We start from the raw sequence: 18,264 nt of genomic DNA, 5'->3' as shown, positions 1-18,264 counted from the left end.
CCAAGGTGAGCAGTTGTTAAAAGAGGGTGATCGGAGCTTTGACAATAAATGTGACAAAAGACATTAAGCGTGTCCAAAATGGCAGCCACGTCCCCGATAATTGCCCACCCATCATCTTCTGTATTACCGCCGTGGACACTTAGCATTCAGTCCCATCCTGTGCGCAACATCAAAGTGGGATTTTAGAGCCAAGGCAGCTGGCGGCCGCCTGATTGGTTTCATGCTTCAGCAAGGTGCCACGCAGCTCCGTCTGCATCATAAACACACAATGTTTGGAGATAATCCTTCATGTGTTCTTGCGTTTGGGTGTCAGCCTTCATATCCTGCGAATACGGTTGAAGCCAGATGTCGGCGCACGCTGTATAAAAAGACATAACCTTTTATTTCCTCTTTGTCCGACATTAAATCAGAGAAAGGTTTTCCTCTTTTTGGTGAGTGTGGATGACAAAAAAAATGATTTCTGAATGCCAGAATAACGGGGGGAGAGAATTTTTGAGTCTTAACTGCTTTCACATACGTTTTCTTAGTATTTTGTAGCATTGCCTTTCAACTAAAGGTCTTCAATCCTGGACCTCAGGACCCGCTGTCCTGCAGGTTTTAAGTGTTTCCCAGCCTTCACACACCTGACTTAAATAAATTTGAAGGGTGCTGAAGAGGTCATGCAATCATTGGATTCAGGTGTGGCGGAGCGTGTTACAAAATACTTCCAGAACATGATGTTTCTTCTGCTCGGATTTCTAAACTGTAAACCCTTTTTTTCCCTCTAAATGCAACAATGAACATTAAGGCTGAACAATCTCATAGGGAGGTGTGGTTTCGTCCTCACAGAGCCTGTTTTCGGCGCTTGTCGGACATGTATCCCAGTGGATTATGGCGCTCTGATTCCAGCTTCAGCCACCGTCTTAACAAGGTATTTGGCTTCTGTCGTGGAGTTGTTACCCAGTTTCATCTCCTGGACACACAACCCATCTCCTTCCTGAACAACATGATGCCTGGAGGTGGTTTAAACAGATAACATGGCCCCGTTAAGGCATGTGGAAACTTTTATCCAAGGATGAACCAGACATGTGGAGCTCCACAATTCCCTTCCAAGTACCTTGGCCTCTTTTGATGATGTCACACAAGGAAGCAGGAAGCTGGAGGTGTGACATCATCAAAAGAGGCCAAGGTACTTGGCCTCTTTTGATGATGTCACACAAGGAAGCAGGAAGCTGGAGGTGTTACATTAAAGTGCATCTCAAGGTTTGCCTTAGTTACCTTAAATGTTGTCAGTGAATATATCAGAGGCTTCCAAAGCCATAACATCATCATCTCGGCTGTCCGGATCACGATTGCAGAATGTTAATGCACTAAATAGGCGTCTGGATTTGAATGGAAAAATAAATGTAAACTTTTTTGATAAAATGGTGGCCCTAAGAAAAAGAGCATGCATTTGTCACAAACAATGAAATCAGTTCAGTTAACAAGTCTGACAGCGAACATCTACGACTCCCTGGGGGCGGTTGACCTTTACATAAATGTTTCATGTCTAGAGAGCACAAAATACAGTTGACTTTTTTTTTTTTACATTTTAAGTTGATTCAGTGGCGCTTTATTTGATAACTATGTGCCTAAATGAGGTATGATGAAAAAACACAAGACGGATTCTCTAGATCTCCCTTTTAAATGTGATGCGTTTCAATGTTCTGAACTCAAAATAGCGCTGGCATGTTTAATGTTTAGGTAGATTGAAACTTTAGGGGCTGACTCACTGTACCGCCGCGTTAATAAGTACACCATTTAAACCTGTAACGACTCTTGGCTGTTCCTTTTTAGCATTAAACTTTTTTTTCTTTCTTTTATTCTTTTTTTTTTTTTTACACAGGTGAATTTGTCATATTTTCCTTAACAATCGTCAATCCCTTCAGTTATCCATCTTTATTTCAAGAGCCTGCAACGTCTACCCTTTGTCGTTCCTGCTGAACCTGGGTCGTACAAGCAAGATATCTCACAGCTCTCAGCACTTCATGCTGTTTGCAGGTACTATTTTCTACCATTAATAGGCCTTCCCTCTGCAAGTGGGACTGCTGAGGGAATAGATGTTGGATTCGGGATTTCGCTCCTGTAAAAGGTTTTTTTTGGGGGGGGAAGAAAGGAACCTTTTTGTTCTCTCATATATCCCCTCATTCTGGGCCTGCAGCTAGCAGTCTATGTGAGGATGACGAGGTGTCCCTTGTGGAATTAGGGGGAAAACGATGTCTTTATGAAGGTAGTGTGACAGGCACAAACGCCGGCACCTACTTTAAGCCGTTAATATTTCACTACTCTTGCTCCTGAGGGCAGTTCTGCTTGAAAGGATATAGTCAGAATCGCAAGTGTTTTTATTTTCCACTCATAGCCTGTTAATTTTTATTAAAGGAAATGCATATATGGTAAATCATCACCTTTAATATAGGAGTAGTAGAGACTACTGGTTTATATTCAAAAGACTCAACAGAAATGTTTTATGTAAAGTCATACACCATCCTGTATGTCTGGATGCCTGACCTACTTACTGTTTATGTAAGAATGCTCCTCTGTTTTTTTTTTTTTTAAAAAAAAAACCTTAGATTGCTATTTTTTAGAATTCATTATCCAACGCAAGCAACCAACACCTTCCACATTTTTCCCCATGGAGGTCAAGGCACAGCCGTTTTTTTGCTATTAGGCTCTGTATCACACAATGTAAGCAATTTGTTGGCCATCAAGTGATAGTGCTAGCCGGAGTGTAATCTGTTCCGCTCTGTGGCGTTATCTGGACGGCTATCTGCTGCCTTTTATAGGCAACCGATTGCTGGATAGTTGTCTGGTAGTTTGACAGACGTTCGTACATCCATCCGTTTGCTCCAAATAAGCTTTGTTTTCTGTCTGTGCTCAGGTTTAAGAGGGGCCATTTCTTTTAGCTTGGCAGTAAGAGACACATCAACCGAAGCCAAACGCACCATCCTCACCACCTGTCTACTTCTTATTGGCTTCACTGTCTGGGTGCTGGGCGCAGCTGCTGGTCCCCTGCTGGGTTGCCTGGACCTCAGGTTAGTGTTTGCTGGGAGACAAAACTACTGGGATGAAGAAAGATTAAGCCGACTAGTCTACCCTTTTTCCCCCCGTTGTCGTCTGTTTCAGCCTCACCCGTGAAGAGAAACAATAATTGAATAAGGTTTTAGGACATAATCAACGCTATGATTTTTCAAAATGTTCTCCCCACATTGGAATTTCTGCCTGTCTTCCAGTCCTGAAAAGATTTTATATTTAGAGAGATTCATTTTTATGGAGAGAAAGATTATTTGGGTCTTTTCATTTAACTTTAAAAGTTGTCCACCAGAAAACATCCTTGTCAAAATATTCTGAATGGCCTGCTAGGTCTAGTTCATCTCAAGGGACTAGAATCAGTCTCTGCATCTGCTGGTCTGACATCTATCCTCCAGCTCCAGGGATCTGGAAAACTAAAGCGTGCTACATACTCCGCGAGAACCGAGGAATTTGTTGTTGTTGTTGTCAGGGTGGAAAGAGCATGAAAACATTTTCTTTTATTTTCTTTTTTTTTTTGGGTGGCTTTGGCTATTTAAAATCTCACTCAGGACTTCCTTCCCTTCTTACTTAAAAGGGACCTAGTCACGTACTATGTCGATTAAAAAAAAACACAAAAAAATATATTCATCTTGAAATGAAACAATAAACAACAAGCATTCGTCCAGACAGTGTTTACTTTGTCCTTTCTGAGCCTGAAAATAATTTTTGCACTGGGCGCGATCAGCAGATATAATCGTGTTTTTTGCCATCTACCGGCAGTAGATGGCAAAAAACAAAGCAAGATGGTGCCGATTGGCGCGGATCCTGTTAGAGCCAGCGGATGGTCCTGCACAGTCTCATTCCATCACTCTCGCAATTAAATATCTTTTTTTTGCTTTTTTTCCACACTTGATCTTGGACTTTTGCTCTTTCTTTTTCGCACCTCCACTGGCCGTTGCTGACTCCTTGCTCCTTTCTTCTCCTTGCTTACAATTTGCACACATGTGGAAATCATACCTCCTGCCATGAGGTCTTCTTATGGTTAATATGCATCAAAGTGCTTAATTTAATAACAAATAAAGCAAAAACAAAGTGTAAACCACATAAATAGAATATAGTAAGCCAGCAGGGTGCAATAATATAATTGTAAAACCGTTGTATGCAACCAGAGAGCTACTGCCGTAGAAATTTGAAATATTCATAGTAAGTGACTAGGCCCCTTTAAATCTGGACGTATTGGGGAAAACAAGACGAGGTTTAGCTAGAACTTTCGAGAAGGTAAGGTAGTGAAAATATCCAGAGGGAGGGAAAAAAAAAACTTTTTCACAACCAAAAAAACAGGGTGATCAGGCCTGGATTTATCCAAATGGGCTTCCCTTCTCGCTGCTGCGATTCTGTTCTCAGTCTCAGCTCACAGAAAACTTCACACAGGGACGTCAGCAAAGACTTTATAAAACGTGAGCCATTGAGGAAGTGATAAGGAAAAAAAATGTAAACACATTTTTTTTTCTAACTGGAAGTTGTAGCTTCCTTCAAGTTTTCATCTTTAACTCGCAACAAGATAAAGACAAGTGGATATTCAGAGTTAAAGACTTTAAATCACGTGGATCATTTCATAGGCTTACAGAGTTCTTAACTAGCAGAGACACGTGTTTATGGGGTAAAAATAGACACTTTTCAAGGTCATGAAATAATTTAGATTTAGACTATCAGTAATATTATCTGCTTTATAAAAGGTTAGCTTTGCTCAAAAAAAGTCAAAGTGATTGCCTTCTGCAAAAGCCTTAGTCAGAAAAGTGAAATGTGAGAAGTTAGTTAACATGAACGGTAGCCTTACCTCAGTTGTGCCAACCTGGGTTTAAAGTGCAGTATAGTAGCCATTGCTTAAAAACAGAAAATTGATTCATCTGTTTTCTTTGTTTGTTTTTTTGTGTATTTATAATTAAGTCTATTTCAAAACTTCTTCTTTCACAAGTTTTAGCGACCCCCATTTGTTTTTCAATTCAATTAAATTTTATTTATATAGCGCCAGTTCATGATACATGTCATCTCAAGTCACTTTCCAAAGTCAAATTCAATCAGACTATACAGATTGGATCAGATTATGGTTTAGTTTAAGATGCACTTTATGTTCTGAAAAGGTTTAAGAAACTAACTGCACTTTTAAAAGTCGTTAATGATTGTATTAGTCACTGGTTTAAGAAATGGCCCGTTTGGACCTCACAGCCAAGCCAGCTGACTTTGCCCGGGACAACTGTGTATTTTTGCACGCAATGCTTGTGTCAAACAGTTTCTTTCATGCACTAAAAATCTCTCACAAAGCTTTCTGTGTTTTATGTAGATATGTTTTTTTCTAATTTAGTGGACTAGTTTACCTTTTTCCCAGCTTTGTAAGAGAACAGCCACTATATTAGGTAAAATATGGTATTTTGTGAGCTGACGTTTATCATCCAGTCCCCACAATTTTTTCCCGTACACTCTGGGAGGTTTAATAAGTCACCTTCTCTATCTCTCTCTCTCTCTCTCTCTCTCTCTCTCTCTCTCTCTCTCTCTCTCTCTCTCTCTCTCTCTCTCTCTCTCTCTCTCTCTCTCTCTCTCTCTCTCGCCTTGGTCATCTGTTCTGCAATCCCTCTTCAATCTGATATAAAACTTTAGGGGGCAATATTTTATTTTTTTCATTAAGGGGCTGGTTGCTTTGGGAAACGTCTCTCCCCCTTAATAAATTCAGGTTATCCATTAAAAATAATGTTTGATAATCAGAAACAGTTTACTGTGGTTAAAAATAGCTCGAAGAGAAAAGGAAATGTCTAAAAGGGGTTGTGCATGTATACAACCGAATAAAAAAGTGTTGCCAGATAATGAGAATTCCCATAGTAGGCTGCTAATTTTGCTACGCGTTCCAGCTCAAAGTGTGAGCGCAATCTGCGATTTGAGGCCGGCGGGCGATAATAATTAAGGCGTGCAGAGGAGGTGGGAGGGATGCGAGGAGGTAATTAGTGACCTCTATTATTATTTTTTAAGCATGGCAGAGATCATGGGGATATAAGTGACTCTGTTTTGCAGTGTTGATCAGCAATGTCTGATGGGAAAGCTTATATTGTGCCAATCACAGGTTGCAGATAGATCCCTTATGTTGCAGGTTTCTAGTAAATCAAAGCAGGTATTTTTATAAATCAGTTCACAAAATGAGACTCGAATACTATATAGATTTATTACACATAGTGCTTATTTATGTGTATGGGTTATAGCTGGTGAAAGTAGAATTATGTTTCTCAGAAGTGTTTTATATTATATTTTTTATTTTACTTAAGACCATTTAAGTTGTGATTAACAAAAGAGCACAACTGAGAACATGCAGCCATACTAATTATTTACCTATTTAAATAGTCTTTAAATTATGACGCTGAGCCAACCTGAAGAGCCTTATTGATCAAATCACCTGTATGTTTATATAATCACCGATGTATAGTCAAAGTATGCTTTTGTCCAGGCACTATAAATCTGAGAATTGGGAGCCACATGTTTACTCCTGTTCTCCTAAACTGTTTTTATTTTTTCACTGTTGTTATTATTATTAGTATCACCTCTGGAGCTCAAATAGGAACCATTGCAATCCTGATCCAGGAAACATGTTTTTTTTCTCATTTCCCAAACATCCACCTAGTCAGTATTACGCTCTACTTTTGCAAAAGTATTAATACGCGTTGATCGTTTTTCAGATTTCGTCGTGTATCAGAAAATTTCAGGATTTGAAAATATGAAAAGTGTTGCATGCATTCGTTTTCACCCTTTTTTTCCTATTTTACCTCTAAAATAGAAACCAGCCACCTTGATTAACTCATTCAACATGTGTGTAATTTAATCTCAATATTTATACAGCCATTCTGTGAAGACCCCAGAGGTTTGTTAGAGGACATTAGTCATGAAGACCCAGGAACACGCTAAATAAGCTGATCAACAAGTGAGACCAGAAAAACAGCCAACAGTGCCTCCACAAATCTGTCTTTAAGTGACGAGATTGTTGAATCTTTGAAAGGAAGCCACGCAAAGTTCCTGCTTCAGTGTGTCACAAGTGATGAACACATGCAGCAAGCGCTTGGAAAAAGCTGGCAAAAGCTGCTTATGAGGGAAGTTGGCATCCTGCTGTAAGGATGCTCTTCTTCAGCATGGAAAGAGAAGCTAGTCAGAGTTGGTGAGAAGATGGATGGAGCTAAATACAGGGAGAAAACCTGTTTGAGGCTGACACTTGAGACTGAAGCAGAAATGCACCTACTAGCTGGGCCGTGACCCCTAAACATGCAGCCAGAGCTGTAATGTGATGGTTTAGATGAAAGCATATTGATTCTTAGAAAGGTCTAAATCTAATTGAGAGTCCTTGGCAGTGCTGGGTAACTGCCTTTCCATCCAATCTGCAGCTATTTTTGCAAAGACAAGTGAGCAAAGCTGCTAGGAACATCCAGTTACAAGCCTTCTGGGATAAATACAGCTAAAGGCGGTTCTGAGCTATACTGACTCGTGGGGTCTGAACACAGATGCAAATCATAGTTTTTACATTTGGGTTTAAAAAGGTAAGATCATGTGTATGCACTACTTTCCGTTGCTCTGTGGCATAAGAGCTCAATAAAATGAAATTAAACTAAATAAACTGAAGTCTGTTTTGTTGGAATGTGAAAAAAACGTGATGAATACTTTAACAACGATTGCATGATTGTATTCCTAAAACCTGTACCGAATGTTAGATGAAACCCCATCTGAATGAGGAACCTATGAGGATCCAGCACAAAAACATACAACCCCTGGCAAAAATGATGGAATCACCGGCCTTCGGAGGATGTTCATTAAGTTGTTTAACTTTGTAGAAAAAAACCCAGATCACAGACATGACACAAAACTAAAGTCATTTCAAATGACTGTCTGGCTTTAAGAAACACAAAAAAAAATCAAGAAAAAAATGTGGTAGTCAGTAACGGTTAATTTTTTTTTAGACAAACAGAAAAAAAAATGGAATCACTCAATTCTGAGGAAAAAATTATGGAATCACCCTGTAAATTTCCATCCCCAAAACTAACACCTGCATCAAATTAGACCTGTTTGTTAGTCTGCATCTAAAAAGGAGTGATCACACCTTGGAGAGCTGCTGCACCAAGTGGACAGGCATGAATCATGAGTCCAACACGAGAGATGTCAGCTGAAACAAAGGAGAGGATGACCAAACTCTTAAAAGAGGGTAAATCATCACGCGATGTTGCAAAAGATGTTGGTTGTTCACAGTCAGCTGTGTCTAAAATCTGGACCAAAACCAACGACATGGGAAGGTTGTTGAAGGCAAACATACTGGTAGACCGAGGAATACATCACAGCGTCAAGACAGAAAACTTAAAGCAATATGTCTCAAAAACTGAAAATGCACAACAAAACAAATGAGGAACGAATGGGAGGAAACTGGAGTCAACGTCTGTGACCGAACTGTAAGAAACCGCCTAAAGGAAATGGGATTTACGTACAGAAAAGCTAAACGAAAGCCATCATTAACACCTAAACAGAAAAAAAACAAGGTTAGAAGGAAAGCAATCATGAATGACTGGATGAAAGTCATATTCAGTGATGAAGCTCAACTCTGCATTGGGCAAGGAGATGATGCTGGAACTTTTGTTTGGTGTCGTTCCAATGAGACTTATAAAGATGACTGCCTGAGGAGAACATGCAAATTTCTGCAGCCATTGATGACATGGGGTTGCATGTCAGGTAAAGGCACTGGGGAGCTGGCTGTCATTACATCTTCAATAAATGCACAAGTTTACGTTGAGCTTTTGGACACTTTTCTTATCCCATCAATTGAAAGGATGTTTGTGGATGATGAAATCATTTGTCAAGATGATAACGCAGCTTGCCATACAGCAAAAACTGTGAAAACATTCCTTGAAAAAAGACTCATAAGGTCAATGTCATGGCCTGAAAATTGTCTGGATCTTAATCCAATTGAAAATCTTTGGTGGAAGCTACAAAATTAAACAACTGAATGAACATCCTCCGAGGCCGGTGATTCCATATTTTTTGCCAGGCGTTGTAGATATAGGCTAGATTTATTCTTTTGGTTTTAAACTGTTTTTATTCTCCAAGGGAAACCATATTATGCTTCAGATTTAGTTTTACAGAGTGGGCACCTGTATTTTGGGCTGAGATTTGATAAACAAAAGTCGCTAGAACATCCTTCTGGCAGTGTGTGAAGGATGCAGCCTCTGTTTGTATAAATGTATATTTTTACTTTTCTCCAAAAAATATATAGCGAATAAAGTCTCCTCCTTTTCAATCTTGGCCCAAAATTGGTTCCTCCACTCTGGGCACAGAGGATATGTCTCCTTCCAGGGTCGGCATTTGTGCGTCAAAACAAAAAAAAAAAAAAAAAACGGCCCACCGTGCAGCAACATGTTTCCCTTTGCCTCTGTGTGTTGGTGTGTAAGAACATGTAAATGAGCGGTCCTCATAACCTGGAGGCTCATACGTAACAGCTGGCGCCTGGCTAATGACCAGCCTGTGTGTTCTGGACGGACAGATGGACGGGTGTGAAGCCCGCGCCTCTGATGGCTCCTGCTTTCCTTCATGCCCCACTGACCTCGCCTCACTCACACTCCATGCGTGCCTTTTGACATCCATCTGCTTGTAGCATCGACTCGTGTCAAACAGCAGTTTAGATTTGAGAGGACGGGCTTTTTTAAATCACCCTACCACTGAGTAAAAAAAAAGCAGACATGCTTTTCTCTCTCCATCTTTAGGGGCAAAGCAGGCTGAAGGAGAACGGAAAGTCACTCGTATACCCACGGGCGCGCGTTGCCCATGATAAAAAAAAAAATATGTCAGCCCGATTGCATGGACGAAACTTGGGAGATGAATAGTGCTCGCGTAGGTTCTGATAATACAGGTTAGAAATATATTTTATTCAGGAGACGCTATCTTGCAAAGCGGCTTCTTGATTGAGAGTCTGTTTGTAAGAAATATACGGCAACTTTGTTCTCGAGTATTAATTAAACGCAGTCACGCGCTGCTGGTTTGACCTGCTTGACCAAATTCATCTGTCAGCTTTGAACCACCGAGCGCATTCATTATTCATGCATCCCGATGATCTGGTGATGGATTGGAGCCGTTTCGCGCCGTTCCTGGAACACTCTTGTCTCGTGGATTTATCAGAACCACCTTTTCTCTGCTCTCCCCTCGTTTTCTCTCTTACCCTGAACTTCCTGAGTGACTTCTCCTCTCCCTTCCTTTGCCAAATGTTGAATCCCGTCTTTCATTATTGCTCCCAGGCTTCCAGCCGGCATCGGGCCTCGGATATCCAACAGCGAGCGGCATCGGAGCAGTGCAAGCGCAGCCAACTGCACAAACCGCTATCTGAGAGCCACGACCGGAGAGACACGAAAAACATGGGTTTATGTATTCAAAACGTCTTGGTTGGGCTCTTGGGGAAGCTGGCTGCTCAACCAGGACTTTGGAGCTCCTGCACTTGATCCAGAACCCTGCAGTCAGAGCGTGTAGCCTCGAGAGATCACATGTTCTTGCCCTCTTCACAATGCCTCCCCTGTAAATTTTAGAAGACATCTTAAAATCAGTCTTTGTGTCAAAGTGCTGAAGGGCTTATAGCCTTTAATCATCTAAAACAGCTCCCTTTATACCAATAGTAATCTCTCCCAGGCACAGACTTTTGGGGTTTTCAGCATTTCTCGGTCGAGAGTGGGAGACAAGCATCAGTTCTCCGGTTCTTGTTCTGTTGAACTAGCTGCCAACTGGGTTACAGAAAGGAAACGCCTTCTTTCAATTCAGAACCAAATTCATCAAGTCACCCTCTTGCATTAAGCCTGTACATCTCATACGATGCTAAGGACTATTTGCACACTTTTTAGTGCCTCAGAATTCAACTTGGACATTTATGTCTTTGATTAGTTTGTTCTGTGTCTCACCAAAACTTCATTATGGTTCCATAATGACAATAAAGACTCTTGATTCTTGATTCAGAGTCTTCGACATTCTCAGTTGCACTGACCAAAAGTTTTCATGTTGACAGATCATTTTAGGTTTTAGTTTACTTTTAGTCGTAGCCTTTTGACTGACAAGTAATTTAGTTGTGGTCACATTCTAAGTCAGTTAAGTTTAGTTTCACTTTTGACTAAATTTATTTGTAAGCTTTGTCGACAAGAAATGAAGCAATGGTGGATAGTTTTAGAACGAATAATTGATTTCTTTTCAACCCGTGGGAAAAGTTTATCCTAAAAAGTAATGGTAGAAAGGAAAAGTTTTCGACACCAAGGCACACAGGTTAGGTTTAGATATAATTTAATTTCAGTTTGCTTTGTCAATAAAGTTTAATAAACCCAAAACGTCTAAATAACTATGTGCATTGTATAAAAATACATTCTCATTCTATATTTATCACACAAACGTGAAAGCAGTGCAATAAGTTTAAATAATAAGTTAGCATTTTAAAGAGGTGAAATTTGCACAATTTTAAAGTCCAACAGCCCTCTTTGACCTGAACGATAAGGGAACCGTTACAAATATTCACAATTTTCAATAATTTTTTAATGCTAATTCGGGTATTTGGGGAACAAAGACCGCAACGTCACTGTGACTGCTGAAGCTAAAGGTCTATGTGGTGGGGGGGTAGCTACAAACAACTGTACTGATTGCAGAACTGCATAAAGCTAACAAGAAAAGTAAGGAAAGAGCACTAGTGCTTATGAGGGAAGACCCAAAAGGGCCAGGATCTGGTTTCCAGGTGACACTGAGATTTTAAGCAGTTTGTTTTTGCTCCTGGTGGCCTCCATCTTCCTCTCTGGTAACGTAGACACAACCATGAATCAGTCGTTCTATTCGTACCCTTAAAAAAATACTTTGGGAGGAGATGCTCAACTCTTACAGCGTTACCTGCATGCTCATCTCTACAAGCTGCTTGCATTCTGTTGCTTCACATGCAGCTTTAATTGTTCCCATAGGACAGCTTCTCTGTCCAGCACTGACCTTTTTTCTTTTCCTTTTAACCTTCCAACTGATGCTCAGGAGCACTGGATCTAATTGGGTAGTTCGTCAACTCGTCCATCATCGTTGGAACTCACCTGAAGACAGATATCCGACTGGCATTCACCCCCGACTGGGAACTCGGAAAATCCGACACCAGAGTGCAAAGAGAACGCACCATGAGTCTCGTTTTATTCATGTCAATAACTTTTGTCATTGTCCTCGTTCTCAATCGGTTCTCGTTTATTTTTTCCTCCGTTTTTTTTGACACATAAAAAAAAAAACCGCAGCTGAGGAAATATTTTCCTCATAGTTTAGGTCGGTGAAATTTCGACCGGCGTTACGAGGAGTCTTCATCTGCTGCTTCCTGTTCATTTACAGCGGCAAAGCGTTGCCATCAGTCAAGTTAGACATCCCTATGCTTTGCCCGGCGCTTTCCTTCACCCTTATTCTATATTCATGAAGAGCAAGAGGCAAGTCAGTGGCGGATTGCAAGGTGTTGATGACACTTTGCTGCTGAATGCCAGGTCAGAATGGGGTCAGCTCCTGGGGTAATTGATGACGCTGTCGTTACAAGAGACACCGAGGCGGGGAGGAAACCTGGTGAGTTACGACTCTGATGCTGATCAGATGTGAAATCTTATCTCCTCACATTAGCCTGCGAGGGTTATTATCCGTGGCACCAGATCCAGATATAGTCCTCGGTCACCTGAGCTATTAACACAAATAGGGAGTGTTGATAGTTGAGCTCTGTGTGTAGAAGTGAAACGCAGGTAAAGGTTTATGCAAAAAGAGAGAGAGACAGACAGAGCGCTTTTACCTTCTGACACACAGTTCACTGGCTTCACTCTCTCACAAGGGGATTGATAAGTCATGGCGGTGCGTGGAGAGGCTGAGCGGATTGCCCCCGGTAACCGCATCTGTCAGGCCGGCGAAAACGGCGAGTTTATCAGCCGAAAATGGACTGTAGGCGAAGGACTCTTAGCCTGGAGCTCTGTGCTCCAGCCTCCACTAAAAAGGCCCAGAGGTACGGCCTAATGGAAATGACGTCAATACGAAGAGGGAGGAGGAGGGCCATTAAAAAGCGCATTAGGGCAATAAAAGTGACCACTTGTGTGTCTCTGTCAATTTATTCGCTCGCTGACAAGGAAAGAGGTCATGCGGGTGATTTAAGGGTAAAAAGGAGACTATTTCTGCATGAAAACTCAGTGTCTACAAATAGATTTGTTGCGAGGGGGGGGGGGGGCTTTCTGTTAATTGTTTAAAGATCCCTCATTGAGGCAGCAGAGAGGGAGAGATCTTCAGCGAGTTTGTCTGTCAGGTGTCCCTGGGCTGAAAGAGGAGCCACACCAGTATGAATAATAAAAGAGTCATGTAGCGCCTCTACAGCACGCTCTCTCACACAGACTCAAACCTAACATGCGTGCACATTTGTCCAGTTGCCCGGGCGGACGAAGAACGCTTTAAAAATCAGCTTTTAGCTCCAAAGGAACGGGAACGTTGTCATGGAGGACAGCGGTAAACGTTTGCAGGTAGAGGTAGTGCAGCGTCAGTGTGTCGGTTGTGTTCGAGCAAACTTTTTTTTTTGTTTGTTTGTGTGGAGACTTTACTTTAAAAGTGAAGGCCGGTTATTAAATCACCTAGCTCCCCCAGCCGCCGAGCGACCTCACTTCTCAATCATTCTCGATGGGAGCCTCTCATTTATAGCGCCATTATTTTTAGCCCTCTATAATTTCGGCCGTCACCCTCTTGAGGAATTAGGGGATTGGATTTTGAATCATGGCGGAAAGCTGTCGGGAGAGAACGAACGTGTAAAACCATAAAAACACTGAAAATGTCGGAACGCATTAACTTATAGTTGCAAAGGAATCCTTGTAAATGTTTTTGTATTTCGATTTCCACAGGGTTTTTTTATATGGTATTTATAAAGTTTTCAATTTTTATACTACAAAAATCTTAAATATAACAAAACTGCTAGACAGAAAACCCAAATAACTTATGCAACTGGTCTGCTATTATATAGTAATAGCAACATTAATATAAAAGTTTATGTTATCTCAATCAACCAGATCGTGTGGGAAATTTGGCACTGAGCCAAGAAGGGTCTCCTTGTTGTTTCATGTTCATGATGCTTGTCCAGTTTGTCCAAACGAAAACGTTCCAATTGAATCACAGAGACCATTTCCCTGAGTTCAAGACTTGGAGAGGTGGTAGATTTCCAGGACAGCAGTACAAGCTTTTTAGCAACAACCATACCGAGTTGCAAAGCCATCTGCAAGCAATCTGCAGAGCATCCGAGTTTTGCAATACTATGATCCTGGTTGAGAGTCTTTTGAGAAGCAATTGGAGCATCATCTGAAAATTGAACAGTTGCGGACCAAAAAAAGAATAGAAAAAGTTCAATTTTGGTCTGTGTTTTGATTAATTCAAATTTTTTTTTTTTACTTCAGATGATCATTTAGGAAACCTTTTGACTGAAAATGTGAAAATATTAGACAAATCTCAAAGGATGTCACAAGCTGCCGATATTCCAAACTAATCAACAGAAAGTCACTGAAGTCATTTTGAACTGTTTTTTAACAACAATAAGAAAGATAGGTGTTGTTTTATTGATTTAATTCAGATGTAATAAACAGTAAGCATAAATGTCATTTTTTAATGTCTATTAACATACCTTACCATCCACATTTACTGGCGTCCATGTTGGAAAAAAATGTGTCAAAGCCTTAAAATCAATATAGTGGCATAATCTCTCAGTGAGAGAAAAATCAAACCTTAGTTTTAGGTACATTTATACAATAGTGATGGCAAAACCTTTACCTTTAACTACTACTTTAATATAAATGTAATTTATTAAAACATTTTCTTTTATTTGTACGCTATCGTTATACATTGATTGGAGTTTCTAGGAACTCCTAATTAGTAATCCAAGCTTTTCTGTTTCCCTTGGGTATAAATTTGATGTAACACAGCCTTGTAGCCACTGGCAACCAGACTGGACAAAGACACAAATTTATGTGACAGAGTAAACAAGATGGCAAATGGAGGCAAAAACAATTTCATCTTCTGTCAGTAACAACTTCCTCTCCGAAGAGTGTTGGGTTTAGCTAGAACTGGTTGCTCGTACATATCTGTGGTATTTTTCAGAAACGTTTTTGATCAGGCGATCACAGGCCAGGAGAGATCAAGCTTTATGCTGGTCTGAAACCATTTTTTTTTCTTCTCTAATCAAAAATTAATAGTAGTTTGGTTTTTGAAGAGAAGTTTTTGAAAATTTCTTCCACCAGAGCACAATTTTATTGCTTATTGATGACGTGTGTGCTGTAGCCGGCACCTTTGGGAAGAGGGGAGAATTTCATCAGTAATGCCTTTAAGGCACGCCCAAACAGACCTATTTCTCTGGCTGATGACTGCTGGTCCTCCTTATTCAATCAAAGCAAAGCTGAAAATGGTGCATCATTTGGTTCTAAGTGGTTGTTCTTGAATGAAAAAAAAAAAAAAATAATCAAAAGGCTCTCAGCAAAAGTTGTGGTTCTGAATCCACAGATGAGCAGAAAAACACACACTGCTCGGGCAAAGTCTATTTCAATGTGTGCGAGGAAGGTTCTTTAAACAGAATCTAAAACACACGCGGACTCACTCTCGGTGAGACAATCAAGTAAAACAAGAGAGCGAAGTGCTGCAGCACGGTTATTAATTCAGCCTTCGAAGCACTCCAAGCTTTGTCACTGCAAAACTCAAGCCTGTGCAATCAATTCTTTATGGAAGGCAGCCGTTACGTAACTCGGTACATTGGCGAGGGTGACACCGAGACCCGCGAAAATGTAGCTTTTAGCACGTTTGCTCTACGTCTGCGTCCATGGTCTCCTGTCTGTCTGACTTGGACTGTGAGACTCCCAGGCAGAACCAGAAGAGAAGAACAACAGGCTTTTCTTTTTTTTCTCTCCCTGCCATCTGTTCATGTGGTCAGTCTGAACCTAGACCCCCTTTTATTATAAGCCTTGCATACACCGATAAACAATCCCATCCCCTGTCTGGCGGTTTTCACATGTCCCGTATTTCATCCCGCCTCGAGCATCTGCCTGCCCAGACTGCCTTGTCCCCTGGCCATGTGTCTGGACTTCTGTTCACAGGCTCTGTGCTTTCAAGGAGAGGAGGGGGAAAGAGAGAGAAAGGGAGAGGGGGGGGGGGGCAGATGCTGATGGTGGCTATAGGGGTTTGGGGAGGGCTCGTATCGATTCATGCCCGCTAGCAACACACTAGAAAAAAGCTGCTTTCATAATCCTCCCCTTAAATAATTCAGCACCCACCCTCAAAATTTCATCAGCACCTACATATAGGGAACAATCTCCCCCTCAGCAGCTGCAGAGGTGTAGGAAAAAAAAAAAAATCGGGAAAAAGGGAGGGAGAGATGAGACAGCAGAGGAATGAGCAGGTGGAAGATTATTGGTTTATAAAGCTCCTATCAGAACTCCAAATCAGTAATCAAGGGGCAACACGGGCGTCTCTTTATCCCTCAGTGTTTTTATTTGATTGTAACAAATTAGACACTTTTATCATGTCAAATGTGAAAGCTTATGGCAGTACACCTAGATCACAGGTGTCAAACTCAAGGCCCGCGGGCCAAATCCGGCCCGTCGAGGTAAATTATCCGGCCCTCAAAGAGCCAAAAAAAAAAAGCATATCATGTCATAAAGTAGAGGCATATATCCTTTTAAAGTGTATAAAGTGGCTAAAACTGTGCCTCCCGTAAGTGTAACTCACCACAATATCATCTTTTTTTGCAGATAAACTGTTTAAACTGGGCCTAAGGGTGCTACTTTTATGTTACTGTGCATTTTTTATACTTCTATCTGAACTGGAATGAAATTATGAAATGAAAAGTATCGTCTGTACACGTGCAACCGGCCCTTTTCATGACTTCATGATGCCAAAGTGGCCCCATATAGAAATGAGTTTGACACCCCTGACCTAGATAGATACTTGGTGAAGAGAGAAAAAAACAACAACTCTTCTCTCGAATAGAAATATGGCCGGGAAAGTTAGGTTTGCAAAGTTGCATTTGTTTGAAATCAGGTGGGACAATTTCCTTTGCTTCGATGTGACAAAAGTAGATAAGTTTAGCCGTAACGCACAGTCCCATGTCTGGCGAAACCCAAATACTGACTCTGCTAAAGTAACTCATACTGACTGGTCAAGGGTTAGGGTTTAATGTGGTCCAGGCTTGTTTTATGCCCTCAGAACCTGAGTAACGCTGCTGTCACAGAGTCCACCCTGAACTCCTCTGCATACCAAAGTGTCCCTAGAGTCAAGTGTGAATTCATCAGTCTGACAGATCAGCCAAAAAACAATGTTATCAGCTGGCCAGTGGTCCAAAGCACATCCCCAAAAACTACAACAGAACTGCTGAAAAACAAAAGATTTGAGGCGTTTGTAGTGGCCCAGTCAAAGTAAAGACCTCAGATACCTGTAATGATGTGGAAGAAAGTTGATAGCAGATTCAATCCTCATACTCTGCTCAATATTCTCCCTATTCGGTGAGACTTTTTTCACCTGTACCTACCCAGAGAACCATCTCCCTCTCTTTTGGACCGATACTCAAGCTTTTCCTCCTTTTCTCACTCTTTCACCCTGCCCAGATAAACAAGCAAAGCACTCCTTCCCTAATGCTGTTTGTGATTGTGTTAACACAGGGGTACTTGAACAGCTTTCCCAGAGGTCTCGGCAAATATGTGGGCGCTTACAGTTTTTGGCGGCGATCCCACAAACACCGCACAGCGATTCAGCTTGGCATTCATTGTCCGAGAGTAAATAAAAATATGCAACTTAACATTAGCAGTACCTTCTTAAGCCCCTAAGTAAAGCACCAAGCATTAACTCTGCGGCTTGTTCACCTGTTTTAATGATAAAATGTTTTTGGCCAACACTCATTTTGTTTTTATGCCCACCTTTCACTTCAGCTACATCTGCAAGTGTCTCTATCGGCTTTTCACATCTCAGGACTGAAACATTTCCCGGATTTGTTTGGGAGAATAGGTTTAGCTCAGTCAGATTGGCTGGAGAGAGTCTGTGAACAGCAGGTTTCTAACCTTGACGCAAATATTCAGTTGTGTTCTGGTCTGGGCTTTGACTGGACCATTACCACACATGAATTTGCTATGATTATATCCTATCATAGCGCTGGCTTTCTGTTTAATGTCATCGTCCTGATGGAAGGTGAAACGCCACCCT

The 18,264-nt window shown here is 41.2% G+C and overlaps 1 protein-coding gene across 1 annotated transcript in view; it reads left to right on the top strand.

Annotated features, from left to right (window-relative positions):
* LOC105918123 (sodium/hydrogen exchanger 9) overlaps positions 1-18,264 on the top strand; it is a 116,206-nt gene that overhangs the window by 65,270 nt on the left and 32,672 nt on the right. Inside the window, exons 11-12 of the mRNA XM_012853136.3 lie at positions 1,908-2,019; positions 2,897-3,050. Of these exons, the coding sequence (XP_012708590.2) occupies positions 1,908-2,019; positions 2,897-3,050 (266 nt within the window). The remainder of the gene's footprint in view (positions 1-1,907; positions 2,020-2,896; positions 3,051-18,264) is intronic.

Source organism: Fundulus heteroclitus, chromosome 21, assembly GCF_011125445.2.
Source record: "Fundulus heteroclitus isolate FHET01 chromosome 21, MU-UCD_Fhet_4.1, whole genome shotgun sequence".
Classification (NCBI taxonomy): domain Eukaryota; kingdom Metazoa; phylum Chordata; class Actinopteri; order Cyprinodontiformes; family Fundulidae; genus Fundulus; species Fundulus heteroclitus.
The sequence above is the reverse complement of the archived record's forward strand: the minus strand, read 5'-3'. Positions and strand labels throughout refer to the sequence as shown.